The 24,698-nt window shown below is 43.7% G+C and overlaps 4 protein-coding genes across 8 annotated transcripts; 3 read left to right on the top strand and 1 right to left on the bottom strand.

Moving 5' to 3' along the window:
• The first annotated feature begins 568 nt into the window (after positions 1-568).
• Positions 569-3,931, top strand: LOC108011991 (uncharacterized). The gene is made up of 5 exons (XM_017077257.4): positions 569-788; positions 885-1,177; positions 1,232-2,293; positions 2,504-2,724; positions 2,808-3,931. Exons 1-5 carry the CDS (start codon positions 777-779, stop codon positions 3,014-3,016), a joined length of 1,797 nt encoding a protein of 598 aa, XP_016932746.3. The 5' UTR covers positions 569-776; the 3' UTR covers positions 3,017-3,931.
• Positions 3,932-4,609: 678 nt separating this feature from the next.
• On the top strand, positions 4,610-11,736 carry H (transcriptional corepressor hairless). 2 transcript variants are annotated; one of them, XM_017084040.4, is made up of 6 exons: positions 4,610-4,795; positions 5,258-6,000; positions 6,070-6,243; positions 6,774-7,519; positions 7,775-9,323; positions 9,598-11,736. In XM_017084040.4, the coding sequence occupies exons 2-6, from the start codon at positions 5,307-5,309 to the stop codon at positions 9,624-9,626; spliced, it is 3,192 nt and encodes a 1,063-aa protein (XP_016939529.4). In that variant the 5' UTR covers positions 4,610-4,795; positions 5,258-5,306; the 3' UTR covers positions 9,627-11,736. The 2 variants fall into 2 exon arrangements, with proteins under 2 accessions (XP_016939529.4, XP_065722181.2); XM_065866109.2 differs by having other exon boundaries at positions 4,610-5,167.
• Positions 11,737-12,007: 271 nt separating this feature from the next.
• On the bottom strand, positions 12,008-17,736 carry Pi3K92E (phosphatidylinositol 3-kinase 92E). The gene is made up of 8 exons (XM_036818380.3): positions 17,549-17,736; positions 14,729-16,689; positions 14,455-14,661; positions 13,741-14,328; positions 13,373-13,679; positions 13,144-13,314; positions 12,968-13,087; positions 12,008-12,903 (listed from the first exon to the last, which is right to left on the bottom strand). Exons 2-8 carry the CDS (start codon positions 16,492-16,494, stop codon positions 12,775-12,777), a joined length of 3,288 nt encoding a protein of 1,095 aa, XP_036674275.2. The 5' UTR covers positions 16,495-16,689; positions 17,549-17,736; the 3' UTR covers positions 12,008-12,774.
• Positions 17,737-23,423: 5,687 nt separating this feature from the next.
• On the top strand, positions 23,424-24,473 carry LOC108011998 (uncharacterized). Of its 4 annotated transcripts, none has more exons than XR_011604299.1 (5): positions 23,424-23,543; positions 23,598-23,663; positions 23,751-23,971; positions 24,033-24,186; positions 24,242-24,473. XR_011604299.1 is itself a non-coding variant. In XM_065866113.2 (5 exons), the coding sequence occupies exons 1-5, from the start codon at positions 23,492-23,494 to the stop codon at positions 24,358-24,360; spliced, it is 603 nt and encodes a 200-aa protein (XP_065722185.2). In that variant the 5' UTR covers positions 23,456-23,491; the 3' UTR covers positions 24,361-24,473. The 4 variants fall into 4 exon arrangements, 1 of the variants encoding a protein (XP_065722185.2); XR_011604298.1 differs by having other exon boundaries at positions 23,427-23,543; positions 23,748-23,971; XM_065866113.2 differs by having other exon boundaries at positions 23,456-23,543; positions 23,610-23,663; positions 23,748-23,971.
• The last annotated feature ends 225 nt before the right edge of the window (positions 24,474-24,698 follow it).

Genomic DNA, 24,698 nt, shown 5'->3' with positions numbered 1-24,698 from the left:
CTGCAATATTAAATATTATAATTTATAATATATGTTTTAATACGTGGAGGGGAATTATAGTATTAAGTAAAAACAATGCATAGTATAGTGAATAAAAATTTGAATTATAATGATTTAACAAATTTTGGAGTAGCATTTCACAGTTTTAACATGATATTGAGAAACTAAACTGAATTTCATCAATAGAACAATTCCTAATGTTTTCAAACTGCACTTATATTGTGTTCTTATATATAATTATAGTTTTAAGTTTTCTTGTATGTAAAACATATTATAATTTAAAGTAATATTTCGAAAAAAAAATTTTTTTTGAATAATAGGTATAACTTTAAATTTTTCTTTTGTCCGTTACTTTTGACTATAGAACAAAAGCGGTTACATTAATCTATCATTCATGGAATTGATTATGATCCGTGTGATTAAATTTTTAGAGTATGGTGTATAAAAAGGTTACAATTAAACTGTTTTTCCTAGCCGTTTTTTTAATTATTTCAAAACTTGTTTTGAAGCTTTTGTGAATCCGCCCTTTGCTTTTTCGGGCTTTTGGCTGTGCCGCGCGACGGCCACACTGCTTGCCTCCCCCACTTCCTTCCTTGCAAGGACAACACAATTAGGCGGCGGACACATACACTTTTTTCCCCCGATCCGTGGCCGCCAGTTAGCCCAGTCTCGTCCCCCAACCGACGGGTGATTCCCCCAGAGCAACCGTTGGTCATTCGAATCCAGGATGCTGCGCTGGCGTCACTCAGACTAGGAATCCGTAGTCCCAGACGAAAATGAACAATTTGGTGAGTGGGCGGTGGCGGTGGCGAGGGTTCGGTTTCGGGTGTCTCCGTCTCTGATTGTGTGTATCAATCAATCAATCCGCATTGCAATCCTTGCAGGACCACGCCAAGCACTTCTATCCCGACAACTACAAATTGGATCTGTCCGAGACCATGAAGGCGGCTCTCTCCAAAGGACCCGGAGGCGGTGGCGGCGGAGGGGGCGTGGCAGGCGGGGATATGCTGCCCCAGCCGAATGCCGGAATGCCAGGAGTGGGCTATGTAACGGAGAAGCTATACATGCTGCTGCAGCTGTATTTGCAGAACAAGGGCTGGAATCCGAGTGCCGAACTGCTGCAGTGCTTCAGCGATCTGAAGGACAACGCCATGCTCCCCAGCGCAGCCTATCTGCAGTGAGTAGGACGTTGATCTTTCAGTATATCCCTCCTAACGTTCTTCTCTTGCAGGGTGCTGGCCAATCGGTTGACTCTGGACTCCCAGGGACGTCTGATCCTCCGGGACAATGGAAAGATTGTGCTGCCCTTCGAGCACTTTGCCAATGCAGTGATGCTGAAGCACATGTCCGGACCACATGGCCTGCACCTCAGTGTGGATGCCACGGTGCGGGCGGTCATCGAGTCCTACACCATCGGACGGGATCAGTTTGGGATGGAGAAGGAGTTCATCATCGAGGTGGTGCAGTCGTGCCCCAGTCCCGCTTGCCGTTACTACAAAAACCACATGGGCATCTCGCCCATGCCGTTTATGGAGCAGCAGTATCCGGGCGTAAATACGCCCGAGTTCCTGCAACGTCTTTCCCACCTGCCGCCTGGCGGAGCAGCTGGATCTGGACCAGGAGGCTCGGCCACCGGCTCGACGTCTAGTGCGGCAAGCAGCTCGAGTTCGGCAAACGTAGAGATCGATCTGTCCAAGTCGACGGGGACCAAGGTGCCGCAGGTTCCGGTGCCGCCGCAACTGCAGCACTTGACCAAGCAACAGCAGAGCAGCATCCAGACACAGCTATCACAGATCAGTGCAGCAGCAGCCCATCACCAACAGCAGCAGCAGCAACAACAGCAGCAGCAGCAACAGCAGCAGCAGCAGCAACAACAGGCAGCAGCCAAGCACCAGCAGCAACTAACGGCGGCCCTAATTCAACAGCAGAACCGCGTCCTCGCCCAGCAAAGTCTCGAGAAGCTTAGCAACCATCTTAGCCCGCTGGAAAAGCAGCGTGTCTTCGCCCAGCTTGATCCCAAGCACTTTGATCCCATGGCCGTCGCGGCTGCAGCCGCCAATCTTCAGATCCAGGGACTGATGCAATCGCAGGCGGTGGCTGCCGCCGTGGCCGCCAACCAGCCACCGACGGCCACAGCCACATCCGCGGCAGGAGGATCTGCAGCAGGCCCTCAGGCCCATCACGGCCATCATCCTTTGCCGCCGCCATCGCAGTCGCCGCACTCGTCCTCTTCGTCTTCCTCACACTCCTCGCTGGACCAGATTACCCACAAGAACGTGGCCGACTCCTTGCGGTGAGTGGAATTACATACATAATTAAGATATCTTATATTTTTAATTATAAATTAATATAAATGGAGAAACCGTGCAACTAAATCATTCTATAAATTAAAATCTATTTTTTTTCAATAGATCCTGTACACTTTTTGTTGCTAACCCATATATCACTTTTACCCCTTAATATTGGATATTCTCATAATATTGTAAATTTTCGCCCATCTCAGCTCCAATCTAGATTCAATAGAGTCGAACAAGGATTTGCTGGCGCTGCACAATGGGGCCTGGGCCACCGGCGACGCCAACCGCATGGATCACCTGGCCGTGGGACAGGACAAGATAGTGCGGATCTTTGCGGAGCTGATGCGGAACATGTCGCGGATGAAGACCTACATACGTCCCTCGATGTGCAAGCCCTACGGCAAGCAGAGCGAGAGTCTGCAGAAGAGTGAGTACCAAACTGAGAACCGGTTCTGTGTGCCAGCTATCTCAGATGCTGACCGTCTCCTTCTGATTCCTTCTCCTCTGCAGCCCTCATGGACACCATTCAGATCGTGCAGACGCTTCGCAACTGCCTCCCAGCTCCCCACATACCGGTGTCCTCCTGGAAGAGCGAGAGCGAGGGCAACGTGGGATCAGGAGTGGGTGTGAGCGTGGGCGTTGGTGTGGGGGTTCCCCCAGGACTCAACCTGAGCGCCGCCTTGGGCCTCCCTTCGGGCAGAGTGGATAACATGCACTAGGCGTAGGACGGAGTTCATCTGGTAGCATGCAGTAGACACCCACTCCCACATTCTTCCAGAAGTTCGAGAACACTTAGTATTTACACACAGAAATACGCCTAGATTATACATAAGCATAGCAGTTTACCCTCGTAGGCTTGGCTCCGGTTTTCCTTTTAGCAATTACGTGCCATGTTCAACGCAAGACTTGATTTAATTTTCACATTTGACTGACATTTAGGTATATATACATCCTGCGGTTGGATTCGTATGATTTCATTCTCTCCACTCTGTCTTTCCCTATTCGGCATGCAAAATTAACAAGCAAAACGGCAAATTAGTTAAACAATTGGCAAAACGTCTGTGATATTTAAATTATGTTGGCAAAACGGAAAACAAAACTAAATTTAATTTATTATGTTGTATGCCCTCTGTTGTAACATCTTACGATTTACTTTGTGCAATATCTACTAAGCATCTATTCTTAGCCATTCTCGTGCAATCGACGACTTCTCGCCCATATCAAAAGCAACTCGAATATAGCCTATACCTAAACTAACCTACTGATAATCGACATGATAGACGCGTAAGATTTACATTATATTTTGCATTAGAACTTCAGAGTACTTGAAGTATAATTGGAGGTAGGCCGCGGCGGCAAACGAGAGAGAATACGAGTTGTGTTTAACTTTAAGAAGCAGAAGATGGGTTGTATTCCGTATGCAAAGGCTATTTAAATATATATTTTAACCCGCCCGAGCTCACAATTACCAGTAATTCGATTTACGAGCAAACAGTATTATACGCAATAAAAAGACACTTGCAACCATAAGTATTTACCTAGCTGAAGTGTGGGAATTTAACGTAACATACCATTATCGCTTAATGTTTACATTCTGGACTTAATAATAAATAAATATTTTATTCTACGACTAATATGAACATTTTAATTCAAGGGGTATTGTTATAAGCTTGAGCTCAGCCTTAGAGGAAGCCTAGAATTTAGATTGGTAATCATCTAAGTTTGCTTAGACCCTAGTTTATTAAAAATTTAGGCACATTAATATTAATTTAAATTTGTTTAATTTAATAATACTTGCAAAACTTTATGTCTATTTCGATTTACAACTTGTTTCTGTCATGAAATAAGTAAAAGAAGTCTTTTATTCAAATTCTTGTCACTCCCAAATCCTAAAAACTATCGAACAGCATTATATCAACATTATAAAAGCATTATATAATTAACTTTCCAAAAAAACTGTTACAATTTTAAACAATGAAAAGCTTCTAAAACTGGACATCTGTAGGTATCGATATCATTTTTACATTTCTCTTATTGGATCACCGGTGTTCCATTCTCTCAAATACCCATATTCTGGCTCAATGATTGCTGGCAAAAGTTAGGTTTATTTTATTTACCAAACATTTCATCCTCCCTGTGCAAGGAACCAAAACCATTTCGCATTAAATCCAGCATGTGTTAAAGCTCGCGTTTACTTTTCCACATGAATAAGGTATAATGTAAATTGCAAGTGGAAACGCAACAATTTAAGGCGGGAATCCAGTGGAATCATGATATTAGATAGCATGCTCACTGGCGCTGCGGATTTCGCCGTTCTCAGTTGACGGTCACACAGTGCACCGAGGCTGCGTTTTTCGTTGATAATTTTTAAATTTATTTATTAGTTTATTGGTTGGAAACTGAGCTGCCCCCGCCAACTGCCTGCTAAATTGTTTAACTAAATCGGTCCGCCGCCACCCGCTTGGACAGACCATCGGCTATCGATATATCCGCTGACGGTAATTGGAGAACGTTTTTTCCATTTTATCTCCACCTTGTCCGCACTTCGTTTTGTGCTCTCTTTGTGCGCTGCCTCCGCTTAACATTTGGGCCCAAAGAAAACGCACAAAAAGCCCCGCCGTGTGTGCCTGTGAAGTTGGTTAAATACCGCCCAGTGGGACGGACGGGCCAGTGGCCAGGATGCAATAAGAATATGTGTGTGCAATAATAATAGGGAACGGTGGTACGGTGCCCCAAAACATGAAAATGGTGCTAGACGCTCCTAACGCCGTGCCGAGCTGGCATATTTTGCTTAGCGACGCCGTCGGCGCCGTTTCTTCCGGCCGCGAACTCTGCGCGAGGAATTTACAACAAAAACAATGAAATAAATGGTATTCAAATTGTCCATTCAATGCGGTTTTTAAATGCGAGCTTGCGCTAAATGTAATGTCCGATGCAAACGAATGTGTTTCTCTTTGAAGGCCCCTGTCTAAATGACGTCACGAGCGTAACAGAGTGCAACAGACAACAATGACCGATGAGCATAAAAGTAACATTAACAGTAACAGCAGTAACTCCAGCAACAACAACAATAACAGCAATAACAACAGCAGCAGCAGTAGCAACAACAACGCAGCAAGTAGCAGCAGCAGCAACAACAACAACGGCAACGAGAGCAGCAGTAGCAACAACAACTGTAGTAGCATAATTGCAGAGGCGGCCGCCAAGTTTCTACTGAAAAATGGCCTGAACGGCAATAGCAACAACAACAGCAGCAGTAGCAGCTTTCCCCCACTGCCACCGCCCCTGCCCGCCAACTTAAGCAGGACGACCACGCCCACGTCCACGACAACGCCAACGCCCTCATCCTGCAGCTCCACCCCCTCAAATGGCTTTTTGCCGCATGCCAAGACGCCAAAAAGTAGTAGCATCATGGCTGCATCCGCCGCAGTGGCAGCCAGCATCGTTGGAGCTACTGCGTCCAAGCCCACCATCGATGTCCTGGGCGGCGTCCTGGACTACAGTTCCTTGGGCGGAGCAGCCACTGGCCCACTGCCCACCACTGCAGCAGTAGCAGCAGCAGCAGCGGCAGCGGGAACAGTGAAGATCGGCAAGGGCAGCAACTCCGGCGGCAGCTTTGATATGGGCAGGACTCCAATATCGACGCACGGCAACAGCAACAACAGCTGGGGCGGCTACGGCGGCCGTTTGCAGTTCTTCAAAGGCAAGTTCCTCTGTTTGTTCACCCTAAGCCCCTAGAAATATGAATTAATATTGATATTCCCCTGCGCAGATGGCAAATTCATATTGGAACTGGCACGATCCAAGGATGGCGATAAAAGCGGTTGGGTCTCGGTAACGCGCAAGACCTTCCGGCCTCCATCGGCGGCCACCTCGGCCACTGTGACCCCCACGTCGGCGGTGACCACAGCGTATCCAAAGAACGAGAATTCCACATCGCTGAGCTGTACGTATCACTTGGTAGTTCCACGGGATTACTCTTCAGTAGGAAGCCTAATTGGGAACTTACAGATTAAACAAATAGGGTTCTCAAAGTCGGTAGTAGCAAAACATGTGTTTATAAGTTCAAATGATTCTAAAGACACGTGTGGGATAAAGTCCAATTTCGGTAAAACACAAATTAATCGCCTGAAATTTTAAAGTAGCGCCAAATTCTCTAAAACTTCTAACCTCTATGTACCTCCCCTAAAGTAGAGATTGGATTTATGTCATCAATATTATCCGATAGCCTCTTTGCAATTATGGTAAAGACTAAAAGAAAACTTCATATGGATCGAACTAGTCCTGAGCAAGCATAATCGTACAATTTTCCATTAGTTCATCACAAAAAAACTATAAAGCGCTTCGGAGCGCTATAAAAATAAACAAATATCTGTGCTATGATAACACTAATGTTTCTAGAGGCGATTCGCTCTAGACATATCGAACTGAATCGCCAAATCATACATTTTGTATTAACATCCCCCTCCCTTGCAGTTTCGGACGACAACAGCTCAATACAGTCTTCGCCCTGGCAGCGAGATCAGCCCTGGAAACAGTCCCGTCCCAGGCGCGGTATATCCAAGGAGCTGTCGCTTTTTTATCACCGCCCCAGGAACAGTGCACTTCGCCGGGCTGCGCTCCAAACAGCCGCTCGCAGACGTCGGCGGCCTCATGAGCCGCTGACAACCAGCGAGGAGCAGCAGTCCATATTTGAGACGGCAGTCAAGGCTGAAAACGGCGACGACACTCTTAAAGCGGAAGCTGCAGAGACCGTTGAAGGTGGCGCTGAGGCGGACACACCCACAGATGAGATTAAAACTGAAAAACCGGAAACGATCAAAGGCGAGGAAGATGCTGAAAGGCCTGAGAAGGAACCCAAGAAAGAGGTTGACGATGACAGTGAGTCGAAAGTAGCATCGCCCGCTCTGCAGGTGGATGCACAACCAAAAGAGGAGACTGTGGAGAAGATGAATACGAGCGAGGACGAGGAAGCCATGACAGCGCCGCCCAGGAGCGCGAATCCCGTGAACGGTGACCTAAACGGCGACCTCAAGACGAGAATTGGGAAACCAAAGCCAAAACCTCGGGCCAAGCTCAGCAGCATCATCCAGAAACTAATCGATGGCGTACCAGCACGCTTAGAGCAACTGTCGAAAGCTCCAGCGGTATCCGCAACGAGTACGGCGTCAGCAGAGCGTGGTGGAGCCATCGGCAGTCTAGGCCACTCCTTGACGCACAAGGTGAGTTTCGTTTGAACTCTACATAGGTTCGATAAACGTCCAATTTCTGGTTTTATCCCAGTTTTCTTTGAATATGAAGCATGTTAATTGCTTGTAATCATTTGATTTTTAACGAATATTTAATTCACACGTCTAAAGTTCAAGTTTGTCGAGAGCAATTTCAAATTAAAATCGGTAAAAAGTCCAGTAACAAGATTAAATTTTAAAGTTTTGCAACAAACAGTCAAGACTGACCATTTAAATGTCTTTTTTCAGGCTTCTCCGCCCTCGTCGGCAACAGCAGCCAGCCGTCTAGTCGAGTACCACCACCAGCACGTGTCGCCCAGGAAGAGAATCCTGCGCGAGTTCGAGAAGGTGTCGCTGGAGGACAACGGATGCGTAAATAACGGCAGCGCTGGAGGTAACAGCGGGGGAGCGGGTGGAAAACGGAGCCGGGCAAAGGCCTCTTCGACATCATCACCGGCTGGCAAGGCGTCGCCGATGAATCTGGCCCCACCCCAAGGAAAGCCGAGTGCCAGTTCCGCATCCAGCTCAACCAGCACTTCGCCAGCGGCAGTATCAACGCAGCCCACGAGACTCAACAGCTCCTACAGCATCCACTCGCTGCTGGGTGGAAGTAGTGGCAGCGGCAGCACATCCTCCTCCTCCAGCAAGAAGGGCGGCGATCATCCGGCGGCTATTATCAGCAATGTGCACCACCCGCACCACTCCCTGTACCAGCCAAGCTCCTCGAGCTATCCACGCGCGTTGCTCACCTCGCCCAAGTCTCCGGATGTGAGCGGCAGCAATGGAGGCGGGAAGTCACCCTCGCACTCTGGAACCAAGAAGCGGTCGCCACCGTACACGGCGGGCTCTCCCGTGGACTATGGTCACACATTCTACAGGGATCCCTATGCTGGTGCAGGTCGTCCACCGACAACGAGCTCAGCATCGCAGGACCTGTCGCCTCCGCGTTCCTCGCCAGCATCGCCCGCTACGACGCCGCGCACTGTGCCCAAAAAGACTGCATCGATCCGACGCGAGTTCGCCTCGCCGTCGGCCAGCAGCAGCAGCTGTCCCTCGCCCGGCGATCGGAGTGCCTCGCCTCCGGACCGGCGGCACATGCAGCAGCAGCCGCATCTGCAGCGCAGCTCGCCGCTGCACTACTATATGTATCCGCCAGCGCCTCAGGTGAACGGCAATGGTTCGGGCGGGAGTCCGACATCGGCGCCGGTCACGTCAAGCAGCAGTGCAGCTGCAGCAGCGGCGGCAGCTGCGGCCGCAGCAGCCTACATTCCCTCGGTGGTGTCGCCGTCGCTATACCATCCGTACATATCCACACTGGCGGCCTTGAGGCACAGTCCGCTGTGGATGCACCACTATCAGGCCGGAGCATCGCCCCTGCTGCCGACACATCCACAAGCCGCCAGCTCTGCGGCCGCCGCGGCTGCAGCTGCTGCTGCTGCGAGACTGTCGCCACAATCGGCCTATCACGCGTTCGCCTATAACGGAGTGGTGGCGGCTGCTGCAGCTGCCGGAGCCTTCGGACAACCCGCCCCCAGTCCCCACACGCATCCGCACTTGGCCCATCCGCACCAGCATCCTCATCCGGCTGCACTGACCACCCACCACTCGCCCGCTCACCTGGCCACGCCAAAACTGACTGATAGTAGTACCGACCAAATGTCTGCAGCGTCCAGTCATCGCACCGCCTCCACTTCGCCGAGCAGCTCGAGCGCATCCGCCTCCTCCTCGGCGGCCCCTTCCGGCGCCAGCTCCTCCGCAATGTTTCATACTAGTAGCCTAAGGAATGAACAAAGTTCAGGTGAGCAAATCAATATGAGTTTTTTAGCATCCAGTTGGGAATTGGAAAATCGTAGGTGTGGTAACCAATATCAACTTCTTTTAAATTTATCTATATTTGACGCGAAATATTATGAAATACGTGAAGTTTTCATTTTCCAAGTATTGGCTGTAGCAGCATATTTAGTATTTCTACACGAACACTTCACTCATATCAGCTTTAATGTTTTTTTTGACTTGAATATCATTTAATGCACAAAAAACACAATTTAAATACGAATTCTTTCTCTCCCCAGACTTACCACTGAATCTGTCAAAGCACTGAGACATACACACGCCCCAGCTGCCCCAGTTTCTGGGCCAACCATCGAGTTAAGTACATTTTCGCACTAGTAGCGCTTAAGACGACATTCAACTACACGTAATATTATTTGATAAGTTCGCTGCTAGTTTAGTCTTAACCTAATTGTTTTAGCCTAAGCCTAATCCTAGGTTCTCAATTAAGGCCGAACATTTAAAAAACCCATACGAAAAGAGAAAAAACGACGAGGATAAAATTTAAATATGTTTTTAAACCCGTTCCAGAACTTTTTATACACTCAGTTGAGAAATGGAATTTTCGACAAACATATTAAATATGCAAAGGAATTTTATTCTATGCCGACTAATGAAAAGTAATACCTACTATTAAAAACATTTTCTATAGGATGTATAAAATGCAAGTCTTGAAGAATCTCAAAAAAGAGTTACGTTTTTTTCATCAAAACATTTCCTTGAAACAGACTGAACCTGAATTTTTTAGAAAAAAAAAAAGAAAAACTTAGTTACGGATCGCAGCATATAACTTTTTAAAGTATATTTAACAAAACTACAAGAACAGATTTTTATAAAATGCTTGTGCCTTTAAAGATGAAAGTAAAACTAGGGATACAAAAATTAATGTGTAAAACAGAAAACAAATTTACTAGAAAAGAACTATAAATGCAAACATTTACAGATATTTTATGGGAAAAATGTAGACGTCCCAAATATCGAGGTCCAAAAAGCAATCGACAGGAAATTGTACTGGGTAGACTATTTACGATTATAAATGTTATTGTATGTTCTAGGAATGTATTTTTGAATAAATTTGGAATGTTTATTCCAAATCATTTCAGAAATGCAAACATTCCAACCAAATTTTAACCTGTATTTCTTAGAGCCATTGAATGAGTTTTTCGGAAGTTCTTTAATTCATTGATTGATTCTAAGCTTATCATTTCTTTTTTAAAAAGTCGAAAAAGTAATTTGTGAGGGTTAAGTTTAAATCCTAGGTGGATTTATACTTATCCCTCACAATTGTTGTTAATATCTAACAGTTGTAATTCTTTACCTAGTGCATATTACTGTCAATGCTGTCCAATCAAAAACAAATGAAAATGTACAAAAATTCACATATACAAAATATTTACAAAAAAAGCAAAAAGATCCTAAACAGACAATTTCAAACCGGAATTCGTACAACTGAAACTGATACAAATAAAAAAAAACATATTCCTAACGCAAAAAGACAAAAACAAACGCGGTTTCTCATATTTTCTAAATTATTTATATAAATCAAATGACTATTTATATTTACTGATATGATAATGTGTAAGTAAATAGTTGTAATTGTAAATACAGTATTTTTACACGACAACAGAGTAAACCGATACACGAGAAATAACCAATATATTTAATATAACTATTTTTATAACGGATTTTAACAAAATACTGTATATTTTGTATCTGATTAAGCAGAATAAAAACAAAAAGATTCCATTGAGGTCGAGAAAAGTTTGCACAAGGTCGATTGAAACTTGCTTAATATTTTACTCACTGGGTAAATGCTGTTCAAGGTAGAAAATAATGTTTTCCAATGGAAAAATGGGTAGATTCAGGTTATTTTGAAGTCCTGACAGTAGGAAATGTTTAAGCAAGCGTCATTCGCCTAACCTTTTAAGTAAGCGTTACGAAAGATATCCTAAACGAATATAAATAAAATTTCCACAAAAATTCCATACGGTTTTTACTATTTACTGATTAGTTAGTTAGCTAGGCGTCTAGGGACTATTATTTTATTTTTACATTTACAACGGTACTGTGTACGACGTTTTTGTTTTATTGAATGGTAGTGTTTATAATTTAACTATCGATGTCTTTGAGAGTTGCTATTGTTAAGCACATGTACTACGTGCATTGTCGAACAATGTGCGCAAACCCGAAAATAATGTTGGCAAAACGTGAAATATAAAAAGTAAGCAAAGGGTTTCAAAATACTGCACCTCGGGATGTTGAAATGTGTGTAAAGTAACGGAAACAAAATTAATCTTAAAAAAATATATTTTATATAGGTATATATACTGAAACTGAATACTTGATGTCAATAAAAACTATACTAAATGTATGAAAACTAATACATGAACGTTTTGCTGAGTTGGGGAGTTGACTATCAGCCTATAAGGTTACCTATTGAGAGAGCTAAAAAAAACTATAATTTCAAAAAAGTGTTTACATTGGGTTAACTCCATAACTTCAGAGAAAAATCCTATGAGTCCTACGACAGATTCTCTAGTGATCAATTATCGACTATAGGGAAGTAAATACTAAATATACCGAAGAATAACAAACACCCATCCAAGGCCCTCCTCTAGTTGCCTATACAAAACATATTTAAAAACCGCAGTCTATCGTAAACGTAGAAGCACAATTGTATATATATTTTTCTTGTTTCGATTAAATTGTATACATTCGTTCGTTTATATTTATTTAATTTATTTCATTTAATTGTAGTTATCCATGATTTACAAAATACGTTACAAATATTAGAGAACACTATAAAATGAAACCGGAAAACACAAAGTAATGATTGGCTGCTGATACAAAAGCAGACACAAATTATAGTACACAATTAATCGTAATGTAGGGATAGCAATCATTAAATTTAAACTTATAGAGTTAAATGTCTCTTAAACTTATATAGCATAATAGGATACAATTTTTTGCACGTTCATGCGCGAGTTTGCATGTGCGGGGGTGTTTAAACAACAAATGAATAATAGACAACAAAACAATTCCAGGGTCCAAAGGTCACTGAATGCGGGGGTGATAAATGATTAGAATTACAAGAATGGGTGAACACGTAAATGTACAAATTAACAGTAAAGTATATTGGAGCACTTGTGGGAGCGACATTATAAGCTATGGGTCAGGGGTTGTCTGTGTGGGGGGATTGAATATATCTCGGCCTAACATAGTGAACACATAGTTTTGAACTTTATGAATTGGATACAAAATTGTACTACGCCTGTAGCAAAGGCTCAGAGGGGCAGGCAGAAAAGAAATGTGGATCCATTTAGACTTGGTGAGTGGTCTTGTTTGTGTGCGAGATGGAGTTGACTCCGAATCGATCGTGATGCCAACTTCTTGATGTTGATGTCGATGTAGTTGTCTGTTTACTGTTTGTTGTTCTTGGAGAAATTGTGCGAGGCCCAATTAAGGGAAGTCTTCCAGGAGTTAGCCAAAGCTTCGCTGAATTTCGCTCGGAAATGTTCGCGAGCTTTCTCCTCCGTGTAGTCCAGCACCTGAAACAGAACATTGCGATGAGTTAGGTTGAGCTTCGCCATATAATTGCTCTCCAAGACATACTAAAGTTTCACGTAGGTAGTTTAAATCCTTTTCGGAGGAAAGTTCTGGCAGTCCCGTTGAAATCATCATTGAGAACAGCGATAAAATAAGGCAGCCGTGTTTGCGTAGAACTAAAAAGGCCTGCAATTTAAAATTTATTAATTTTTCGTCTAATTGTTGCTTTGGTTTTAACTTACGCGCTCGCACAATTCCTGAAAGTGACAGAACTCTTTTGACTCGCGGTCGTTGAAACCCTTGTTGATCACGTAAACGAAATCATGGGTTAATACGAAGGGCACTCGTTCCCGACGCACTCCAAACTTTTCCTTGAAATGACCAAGGATGTGGCCAAAATCAATGTGGAAAAGCTACAAACAAGATTACGTTTTAATTAACTTCCTTGGCAAACAAGGAATTTGCATTTACCTGTCCATTTCGTTTGACCATTATGTTGTCCGAGTGCCGATCGGCCACACCAAGCACATAGGTGGCCACGCAGTAGCCAGCACAGCTGAGCGTGAACTCGTTGATGGCCTTGTTTAGCTTGTCGGCGGGCTTGTTGTGCTCCTTGAGCCAACTGAGGAGCGAGCCCTTCTTGAACGGCGACGTGGCCGAGAACATGCCTTTCTCCTTCTGTATGTTGGCAATGGTCTCTGCGTGCCGCACCACCTCTATCATGCCAAGGCGCTGCTCCATGCTGATGCAGTTGTAGATGTTCATGCGGAAGTCCATGCTGACGGAGGGTAAAGATTTTATTAACCCGATCTTGTATAGTTTACTGCATTTATGCTTACCCATCTCGTTTCCACAGCTGGTCCATCACCCGCAACATCTGCAGCGTGAGCATGTCTTGGCGGAGATCGTCACCATTCTTGAAAATGATGTGCACATCGTTGGCGTTCATGTCGGCGTTCTCAAACACCACCCACAGCGGACGCATCTTGCTGTCCATTACCTTGCACCTGTCTGGTGTTACGCCGCTGCACCGGTAGCTGGGATTCAGTGGATTCTGGATGTTCTGAAAGACCCCAGAATTGCGCTGGTCCCGCAGAAAGTCCTGCAGCATGGTCTTAACCTTCTCCTTGCTGCCCTTCTTGGCTATCAGAGATCCCTGTTTCAGCTTTTCCAGAACATTCAGCTGTTTGCGGAGTGGCGCCACGTGATGCTTGCAGCCCTTGAGGTAGACCTCCAGCAGGAGGCCAAACCGCGTTTGCATAGACGGTGTCTGCATTTCGGAGCGCAGGTGCCAGAAGAAGTAGTGTCCGATGCGCTGGTTGCGCAGAGCTCGCTCTAGCAGAAACACCACCAAATCGCTTTCCAGATACGATTCGTGCTTTATGGCTTGAACCAATTGGAGCAGATATAGCAACAGGTCTTCGTCCCTGTGGGGAAAAAAATGTTCGAATTAATAATGATTCCGAAGACCTTAAATTAAGCGAAACCCCAATTCTAACCCCGTTAATAAAATTATGATACTATATTGGCCACATGTTAGAATTAAATCTTACTTGAGAAAGTGCAAACATCGGATGGCAAAACGCCTTACGGCCGGATCTGGATACGCGTAGTCCAGCAGCTCCAAAGAGCGTTCTATCGAGATTAGCGGCCAATGCTTGAGCAGGTACCATATGTCCGCTACATCGTCCCGCTCCTTCCAGTAGACGCAGTGAAGCAGGATGGATAGCTCCTCGGGAAGCTCACGCATGATGTCGTTTCTGTGAGTATTACAGGATCATTACATGTGACTGAAACAATAACATTTATGTTATTTGGCAGACTTACCTGCGCTCCCAAATAGCATTGCGGTCCTGATCGACCATCTCGTATATCTTGTCTAGTCCCGTGTAGTTCGCAACCAGGTCTTTCAGTTCTTTGATCGGTTTCTCAGGCTCTGACATCTGCTGCTGCTGTAGTCGAGTAGCCTGCGCCCGATCCGCGGCGTACTGCAGCACGACCTCCTCGCTGGGGTAGCGCACGTTTCCGGTTCCGCTGCCGTGGAATGTGATTTCCACCAGGGCACACTCCTCCTTGCGCGGATTGGGTTCAACGGTGCCCAGCGGATGGAAAACCTCGTCCGACTGGATGTCGTCGGCGTACGTCCACGTGTACAACGTTTGGCGACCGGTGCGTAGGATGTCCTTGTGGTCGAAAAGCGTTGTGTTGACCCAGGCCAGGGGGTTCTTGTTGTAGGAGACGTCCTTGAGAGCGCTGTCCTTGTTGTTGGACGACTTCTTGGAGCGCGACATCTTGGTCACCTCGAAGATCACAATGCAGAGGCGTGTCATCCGAGGCAGATTACGCATTTGTATGTCAAAGCCCATAACTTGGTCGTTAAACAGGAACGTGTCAACGCTGCCGTTGGGAGAGTCTATTGATCTCTGTGCGCACAGCTTTTGGTCGCCGTGGAAAAGGCCCACATGGACGCCCACCTTGAAGGCGCGCGCCTTGTCATAGTTCACATTGGAGATGCTGTGCAGCGTCAGCTGGAAGAAATTGCCCATGTCCCACAACGAGGAGGGCGCCTTGGACATCAGGGCTGGTTGCTTCTTCGGCGGCAATCGCTTTGGGACCATGGCCTCGTTGTAGTGGTTGATGTACGACTCCAGGCGGTACACCGACTGCAGCACCACATTCGGCACCGCTGAGTCCGAGAGCGTCTCTTGGATGTACAGGAACTGGATCAGCGGATAGTCGCCGAGCAGGTACTCGTCGCGTCCGCTCACCTTGAGTATGTAGTCGCCGGTCCGGTCGTTCATCTTCATCTGCGACCGGTTCATCTTCTGCAGCGTGCTCTCCGTGAGCGTGAAGGGTGTGTCCTGCTCGTTCACCGACAGCGTGAACGTGCTCTGGTCATTCTCGTTCTTGACCACAATGAGGAAGGTCCTGGTCGGATGGCGCTCCCGTATCAGCTCGGGCATCTTCGTCGAGTTGGCCAGTCGCAGGGGGTGCTCGTACAGCAGGCGCTGCTGCCAAGTGTAGATGGAGCGTTCCACCTCGATGTTGTCGCAGACCTGCGTCATGTACTGCCGGAAGTCGTCAATCTCGGGCGTGCCCTGCGTCCGGTGGTGGTCGAAGGACTTGCCGATCATCACGCTGACCATCTTGGTCAGCTCGTAGTCGCTGCTAAAGCTGGTGGTGTCGGTGCGATCGCCCAGGCTGAGCAGTCCAAAGTAGGGCTGCAGTTCGCTCAGGCGCTTCGTCTCGTCCGTGTACGGTTCGATGTTGAAAGTCGAGATGCCGTACACCTGGTACTCGCAGGCCTCCTTGATCATATAGCTCAGCGGCATCTGCTTGGCCTGGTTGACCATCTCCGCCTTGACCATCTGGATGGTGGTGGCTGGATTGACCCTCAGACCTAGCAGGAATCCATTGGGCAGCAGGCAGATTAGCTCCACCCAGTCCAGTGGATCGTTCTTCCATAGGTTGACTGAGAACCGCATGCAGGGCGGCTCAATCTCCTCCAGCGGTAGCTCATACTTGGGCTGGTGGGCAACGTAGGCCATCGACCGGTTGTCCATCATGGCGATGGACCCGCCAGCGAGTTTCATGGCTGTTTAATCTTCGATATTCGGATTTTGGGTCTTACCGGAAAGATCGCCAGCTCCTCCTGGTTGGCTTTCGGTTTGGCTTCTCTTAACTACTCTTCCTGACTTGGCCTCCAGTTGTTAGTTGGCATTTCGCTGGTTTCGTTATCAACAGATTGTTGTTTTCAAAGTTTTCCATTTAAATCAGCTCGCCAATCTCTGCGAATAAATAGGAAGGTGGCGCCGGGTTACTTGAAAGAAAACATATGGTGATATACCGATAATTGTTTTGGTGTCTAATTACGGAAATTACTAAAAATCAACCGCCCACCCGCTGATAAAAAGGTGACCCCCTGGGTTCCCCCCGAAGATCTTTAGAGATTCCCGATCCCTCGTCGGATTAAACCGCCTGCAACCACCTGGGAAAATGGCGACTTCTCTCCTTCGCCATGGTTTTAAATTAGAAAGAAACCACTCTGCCTCTAAATCTTTAGTTCTTGTTAATTAAAACAAAAACGCTGACTTTATATTTAGTATGAATCACACTGCCAAAGGTTGAAGGATGGGCGGGGTGGGGGAGGGGTCAACTTGAAAACAAAAACAAGAATTCAGGGTGAACCATGGCGACCTTTCAATGCCCTAACATTCATTTTGCAGATGCTATAGGCCACTTAAATGTTTGAGACGTAGAATTCAGTAACTTGTTTACTGGATCTGTTGATAAGAAAGTTTTTAACTCGCAAATCGAAGCTTTTGGGGGGCATTTCGAAGGCGACGGGTCAAATTCCATGACCGAACAGGTGGAGTTGAGCCCGCGGAAAGGGTATGCAAAAAGTTACGCGGCACCGATGTCTCATCTCTAAGTCGCGATGCCACAGAAATATGGAAATTGCAGCCAGGCAGGGAGAGCATGAAAAACGCACACGAAGCGCAAGCTTTTCATTCGAATTTCACTGGCACTTTGGCCGTTGGCCCGGGCCGTTTGTTTTTGTTTTTCATCTTCACTTTGGCCCTCGCCTTTATCGCGTTTTTTTTTTTTTTTTTGGGTGTGAGCTGCGCAGTTTGTGCTGCTCCTTACTTGTTTTCCTGGACCGGCAACCACTTTTGGCCGCCTTCGGCCATCCCGCACTATTGTTGTGTTTCAAATGCACTGTGCAATCGGCTCACACTCGCGATTGATTAAAAAATATTAATTGTTTTTATTTGTATTGTTGAGTTACGTGCTGTTAAGCGTCTGTTAACCTCCCACAGGGTGCCCGCAGCTCGCTAGAGGTGGGACAAAGTTCAGGTATTCCAAACGGTCACGCTAAAATGTCTGGACGATGTCCTTGCTAAGTTAGCCGATACACCCTCCTAACATTTGCGTGGACCTTATTCCGTCGGTATATTTGGTATACACCGAATTATGCCAACGGTACGGTCTTACTAAAATGTTGGGAGCGTTAGCCGAGACACACTCCTAACAATCGCGTGTGACCGTACATTTGAGTTGTGATGGCGGCGAAATGATGTGCGTCAAATTAGCGTCGGCCTGTTAGCAACGAAAACGGGAACGGTGGAATATGGAACATGGGGCCCTTTTTATTTTTAAATTTTCTCGCTATTTGGGGACCAAATCGAAAAATTTAAAATGCTAGATTGTTAAGAAAGAAAAGATCTATCGAGCTAGGTAGGTTTGGGACACATACGAGGCCTATTAGTATTTCAAAAATGCATTTGAAAAATCGTGTCCCCACAATTTTGTTAACTGCTCCCCTCACAGAGGTTGTGCCAATATGCACGATAAACTAAGCTATAAGGGGTTAATTCAAGCTCCTTGTCTGAAAGTTTCATCAAAATCAAACCCACAGTTTTCGAGAAAAAAGCCTAACAGTACCGCAACCTCGGATTTTCCCCATACAAAAAAGAGGGGCAAAAATGAAATTACCTACTGCTCCACTCCTAGAGGTTGTGCCAACATGCACGGTATATGGGTAGATAGGGGATAATCTAGGGACTGTTCTGTGAAAGTTTTATCAAAATCAAACCCACAGATTTTGAGAAAATTGCTTAACAGTTGGGGGTGTTAAAAAGGTTATTAAAAGGCCGTTTAATCCAGAAACGGAACCATTGGATACTAAGACATAAACCACAATGTAAACAGCTTAGCCATGACAATCATTCGACGCTAACTTTCTATATCTTTATACAGCTCTCACAGAGGTTGTGCCAACTTGCACGGTATCGCATTCGAAGGGGCATCATTATAGCTAATTTCTGAATAAATTACAGGCAATTCAAACCCACAGTTTTCGAGAAATTCAAGTCTTTTCAATTATGGCTTTTGCCACGCGGTCACACTGTCAAGGCCTGCGATAAATCGTATGACCCGTGACATCAACCATCAAAATTTATATGCAAACTTTAATTAATTCATACAGCTCTCACAGAGGTTGTGCCAACTTGCACGGTATCGCATTCGAAGGGGCATCATTAAAGCTAATTTCTAAATAAATTTCAGGCAATTCAAACCCACAGTTTTCGAGAAATTCAAGTCTTTTCAATTATGGCTTTTGCCACGCGGTCACACTGTCAAGGCCTGCGATAAATCGTATGACCCGTGACATCAACCATCAAAATTTATATGCAAACTTTAATTAATTCATACAGCTCTCACAGAGGTTGTGCCAACTTGCACGGTATCGCATTCGAAGGGGCATCATTAAAGCTAATTTCTAAATAAATTACAGGCAATTCAAACCCACAGTTTTCGAGAAATTCAAGTCTTTTCAATTATGGCTTTTGCCACGCGGTCACACTGTCAAGGCCTGCGATAAATCGTATGACCCGTGACATCAACCATCAAAATTTATATGCAAACTTTAATTAATTCATACAGCTCTCACAGAGGTTGTGCCAACTTGCACGGTATCGCATTCGAAGGGGCATCATTAAAGCTAATTTCTAAATAAATTTCAGGCAATTCAAACCCACAGTTTTCGAGAAATTCAAGTCTTTTCAATTATGGCTTTTGCCACGCGGTCACACTGTCAAGGCCTGCATATATATTTTGATGGTTGATGTCACGGGTCATACGATTTATCGCAGGCCTTGGCAGTGTGACCGCGTGGCAAAAGCCATAATTGAAAAGACTTGAATTTCTCGAAAACTGTGGGTTTGAATTGCCTGAAATTTATTTAGAAATTAGCTTTAATGATGCCCCTTCGAATGCGATACCGTGCAAGTTGGCACAACCTCTGTGAGAGCTGTATGAATTAATTAAAGTTTGCATATAAATTTTGATGGTTGATGTCACGGGTCATACGATTTATCGCAGGCCTTGACAGTGTGACCGCGTGGCAAAAGCCATAATTGAAAAGACTTGAATTTCTCGAAAACTGTGGGTTTGAATTGCCTGTAATTTATTTAGAAATTAGCTTTAATGATGCCCCTTCGAATGCGATACCGTGCAAGTTGGCACAACCTCTGTGAGAGCTGTATGAATTAATTAAAGTTTGCATATAAATTTTGATGGTTGATGTCACGGGTCATACGATTTATCGCAGGCCTTGACAGTGTGACCGCGTGGCAAAAGCCATAATTGAAAAGACTTGAATTTCTCGAAAACTGTGGGTTTGAATTGCCTGAAATTTATTTAGAAATTAGCTTTAATGATGCCCCTTCGAATGCGATACCGTGCAAGTTGGCACAACCTCTGTGAGAGCTGTATGAATTAATTAAAGTTTGCATATAAATTTTGATGGTTGATGTCACGGGTCATACGATTTATCGCAGGCCTTGACAGTGTGACCGCGTGGCAAAAGCCATAATTGAAAAGACTTGAATTTCTCGAAAACTGTGGGTTTGAATTGCCTGAAATTTATTTAGAAATTAGCTTTAATGATGCCCCTTCGAATGCGATACCGTGCAAGTTGGCACAACCTCTGTGAGAGCTGTATGAATTAATTAAAGTTTGCATATAAATTTTGATGGTTGATGTCACGGGTCATACGATTTATCGCAGGCCTTGACAGTGTGACCGCGTGGCAAAAGCCATAATTGAAAAGACTTGAATTTCTCGAAAACTGTGGGTTTGAATTGCCTGTAATTTATTTAGAAATTAGCTTTAATGATGCCCCTTCGAATGCGATACCGTGCAAGTTGGCACAACCTCTGTGAGAGCTGTATGAATTAATTAAAGTTTGCATATAAATTTTGATGGTTGATGTCACGGGTCATACGATTTATCGCAGGCCTTGACAGTGTGACCGCGTGGCAAAAGCCATAATTGAAAAGACTTGAATTTCTCGAAAACTGTGGGTTTGAATTGCCTGTAATTTATTTAGAAATTAGCTTTAATGATGCCCCTTCGAATGCGATACCGTGCAAGTTGGCACAACCTCTGTGAGAGCTGTATGAATTAATTAAAGTTTGCATATAAATTTTGATGGTTGATGTCACGGGTCATACGATTTATCGCAGGCCTTGACAGTGTGACCGCGTGGCAAAAGCCATAATTGAAAAGACTTGAATTTCTCGAAAACTGTGGGTTTGAATTGCCTGAAATTTATTTAGAAATTAGCTTTAATGATGCCCCTTCGAATGCGATACCGTGCAAGTTGGCACAACCTCTGTGAGAGCTGTATGAATTAATTAAAGTTTGCATATAAATTTTGATGGTTGATGTCACGGGTCATACGATTTATCGCAGGCCTTGACAGTGTGACCGCGTGGCAAAAGCCATAATTGAAAAGACTTGAATTTCTCGAAAACTGTGGGTTTGAATTGCCTGTAATTTATTCAGAAATTAGCTATAATGATGCCCCTTCGAATGCGATACCGTGCAAGTTGGCACAACCTCTGTGAGAGCTGTATGAATTAATTAAAGTTTGCATATAAATTTTGATGGTTGATGTCACGGGTCATACGATTTATCGCAGGCCTTGACAGTGTGACCGCGTGGCAAAAGCCATAATTGAAAAGACTTGAATTTCTCGAAAACTGTGGGTTTGAATTGCCTGTAATTTATTCAGAAATTAGCTATAATGATGCCCCTTCGAATGCGATACCGTGCAAGTTGGCACAACCTCTGTGAGAGCTGTATAAAGATATAGAAAGTTAGCGTCGAATGATTGTCATGGCTAAGCTGTTTACATTGTGGTTTATGTCTTAGTATCCAATGGTTCCGTTTCTGGATTAAACGGCCTTTTAATAACCTTTTTAACACCCCCAACTGTTAAGCAATTTTCTCAAAATCTGTGGGTTTGATTTTGATAAAACTTTCACAGAACAGTCCCTAGATTATCCCCTATCTACCCATATACCGTGCATGTTGGCACAACCTCTAGGAGTGGAGCAGTAGGTAATTTCATTTTTGCCCCCCTTTTTTGTATGGGGAAAATCCGAGGTTGCGGTACTGTTAGGCTTTTTTCTCGAAAACTGTGGGTTTGATTTTGATGAAACTTTCAGACAAGGAGCTTGAATTAACCCTTAATAGCTTGGTTTATCGTGCATATTGGCACAACCTCTGTGAGGGGAGCAGTTAACAAAATTGTGGGGACACGATTTTTCAAATGCATTTTTGAAACACTAATAGGCCTTGTATGTGTCCCAAACCTACCTAGCTCGATAGATCTTTTCTTTCTTAACAATCTAGCATTTTAGATTTTTCGATTTGGTCCCCAAATAGCGAGAAAATGTAAAAATAAAAAGAGCCCCATGTTCCATATTCCACCGTTCCCGTTTTCGTTGCTAACAGGCCGACGCTAATTTGACGCACATGGCGAAATGCTAGAAACCGAGCTGGCAGCTTCACTGGTCTAGAAAATTGGTTGGCATTCCTGTAGGCGTTAGAGGTGTCAAAACATCGATGTATTGAGACATCGATGTTTTCGATGTTTTTCACCCAAAACATCGATGAAACATCGATGTTTTAAAAAATTAAAATTTAATTTTGGTAATTCTTAAATGTCGGGCCGGAACGACCCGACTAATTAACAAAAATCCATATTTACAGTGCGATAAATCATGACTTTTGATGTAAAAATTATTTTGGGGACGCGCTTAGTTTAGCCAGGAGAAATTTTTAAAGTTTGCCCAAATTGCACTTAAAAAACCTTTGGCGATCGCCGAAAACCAACAGCGGGCACGCACACAGACACACCACACACATAATTTTACGTTAATGTTAATGTTTTTGCTTTTTTCTTATTGTTTTTATTTTTTGTTTTTGTTGGTTTTGTTTTTAGTAATTTGCAATGATTTAAGTTGCATTTAACATGTGTGTTTTAAATAAACACCAATAACTGTAAGTGTATCTTCACTTATACAGAAAATATACATACATTTATGCTTATATGTGACAAGTGTATAAATCATTTGAAATTTTCAACTCTTTAATGAATATTATGTAGCCATGAAAAGGGTCGATTTGGTAAAGAGGAAAACTTTAAAAATTTCTCCTGGTCTCCAAAATAATTTTTACACCAAAATTCTTGATTCATCGCCCTCTAAATACGGATTTTTGTTAATTAGTCGGGTGGTTCCGGCCCGACTATTTAAGAATTACCTAAATTTTTTAAATTATTAAAATAGTGTGCATTTTGATAATTTAAAAAATTTAGGTAATTCTTGTGGTTGTATTAAAAATAGAAAACAAAACATTTATTCACTTGGTGTTTTAGACTGAGAGAGAGATCATTTCGGAGATCATTTCTTATAACTAAATTAAACATTTTTAAGAAAACTATAATTTTTGTTAATAAACATAAGTTTGTCTATTACTAAAAAACAGCAAAAGAAGAACTTTAATATTATAATAGAAAAAATGAAAAAAAAATCTGCTCTTTTACGTACCTTTCCTTTGCCTTTTTTCTCGGCACAGAAACATCGATGGTTGAAAAAAAACATCGATGATTTAGAAAATTTCAAAAACATCGATGCATCGATGTTTTCATCGATGTTTTGACACCTCTAGTAGGCGTCCCTGGAATCGCTTTGTTTTTATTTACTATTCGGAATTTAACATTTGGAATTTAACGATATGGAAATGTCAAATAATCAGCCATCTAAAAGGCGAGCAAAGGCCGAACCAGGCGAGTCTTTATCAAAATGTATTACAATATATAGTAATATAATATAGTTTTTAGTTGTTTTCGCAGAAAATGCTCAGCTGGATCAATCAGCAGAAGACCGCATAATATCAGCAATTCGAGGTAATTTACCCATTGTTCGAGACCATCTTTATTACTATGGAATTAATGCCAAATATTAATACGTTTCAAACCTGTATTTTACAGAAGAAAACCAGGAACTACGGGAATCTATTGAGACGCTAAAAAAAAATGTCGCCTTGCTCTCTGAAACAGTATCCTCTCAAACGCAATTGATCAAGTTATTGTTCAACCAACCCCAGGAGACCGGGACGCCACAAAATGGCGCTCCTACCGATTTTCCCATAAAAACAGAAGACGATCTGTTTTTAGTAGACAAAAATATGAATCCACCCACTCAAGTATTATATGTAAGTTGGATTATTTTATTCAGTTCCAATAGATAATAACAATAGTTTCCATTGCTAAAAGGTTAAAGAGATGGTGAACATCTTTCGTCACGCGCCTCTATCGAAATCGTTGAAAAAGGTTCTGGCCGTGGACTTAGTTGTAGACTTTAACGTCGACGGAACGCAAAACAAAAAAAGCCTGCGCAGATACGAAAACTTCTTTTCAGCCCTACTGGGTAGGTTTTTATATAGCTGAATACATTTCACCAAAAAAATAATATGTACTTTCAGAGGCTGTTCAATTAACCGATAGTACTCAGCCACCTGAGAAGGCACTCAGAAAAGCCATGCAATGTGTTAAAAACAGTGCATGCAAAAGAAGAACAAGGTTTTTAAAAGAGTTATCTTAGAGTAATCGAAATAAGACAAGAACAAATATAAGTTATAGTAAGATAATATTCCAATCACACAAAATGTGAACGTTAAAACTTAAATAAAATTCCATTATATTTCTGTGAGTCAAGTCACGGGTGAGTCAGCGTTGGTCATTCATGGATGATTTACAGGGTAGCTTGGTGGCAGTGGTGTAGGAAGAACTTTGTCAGGGAATATTTTGAGAAAATATGATAATAGTTTTTGATTAAAGTTGTTATGTGTAAATATAAAATATATTTATTTAACAATTTTAAAGCATGTTTGTCCTGCTTCTGTTGTCAGTCACTGCAAAATCACAAGATGTTTGCGCTTA

Source organism: Drosophila suzukii, chromosome 3 (genome assembly GCF_043229965.1).
Source record: "Drosophila suzukii chromosome 3, CBGP_Dsuzu_IsoJpt1.0, whole genome shotgun sequence".
Lineage (NCBI taxonomy): Eukaryota > Metazoa > Arthropoda > Insecta > Diptera > Drosophilidae > Drosophila > Drosophila suzukii.
The sequence above is the reverse complement of the archived record's forward strand: the minus strand, read 5'-3'. Positions and strand labels throughout refer to the sequence as shown.

Coding starts and splice junctions, on each gene's coding strand:
- Pi3K92E (XM_036818380.3), bottom strand. CDS start 16,494: ATGAAACTCGCTGGCGGGTCCATCGCCATGATGGACAACCGGTCGATG. Junction 14,329..14,454: donor CGATGTTTGCACTTTCTCAA/GTAAGATTTAAT, acceptor TTTTCCCCACAG/GGACGAAGACCTGTTGCTAT. Junction 13,315..13,372: donor TGGTCAAACGAAATGGACAG/GTAAATGCAAAT, acceptor TCTTGTTTGTAG/CTTTTCCACATTGATTTTGG.
- H (XM_017084040.4), top strand. CDS start 5,307: ATGACCGATGAGCATAAAAGTAACATTAACAGTAACAGCAGTAACTCC. Junction 6,001..6,069: donor CCGTTTGCAGTTCTTCAAAG/GCAAGTTCCTCT, acceptor TCCCCTGCGCAG/ATGGCAAATTCATATTGGAA. Junction 9,324..9,597: donor AAGGAATGAACAAAGTTCAG/GTGAGCAAATCA, acceptor TTCTCTCCCCAG/ACTTACCACTGAATCTGTCA.
- LOC108011998 (XM_065866113.2), top strand. CDS start 23,492: ATGGAAATGTCAAATAATCAGCCATCTAAAAGGCGAGCAAAGGCCGAA. Junction 23,544..23,609: donor GCGAGCAAAGGCCGAACCAG/GCGAGTCTTTAT, acceptor TTGTTTTCGCAG/AAAATGCTCAGCTGGATCAA. Junction 24,187..24,241: donor CTTCTTTTCAGCCCTACTGG/GTAGGTTTTTAT, acceptor ATGTACTTTCAG/AGGCTGTTCAATTAACCGAT.
- LOC108011991 (XM_017077257.4), top strand. Junction 1,178..1,231: donor CCCAGCGCAGCCTATCTGCA/GTGAGTAGGACG, acceptor CTTCTCTTGCAG/GGTGCTGGCCAATCGGTTGA. Junction 2,725..2,807: donor GAGCGAGAGTCTGCAGAAGA/GTGAGTACCAAA, acceptor TCTCCTCTGCAG/CCCTCATGGACACCATTCAG.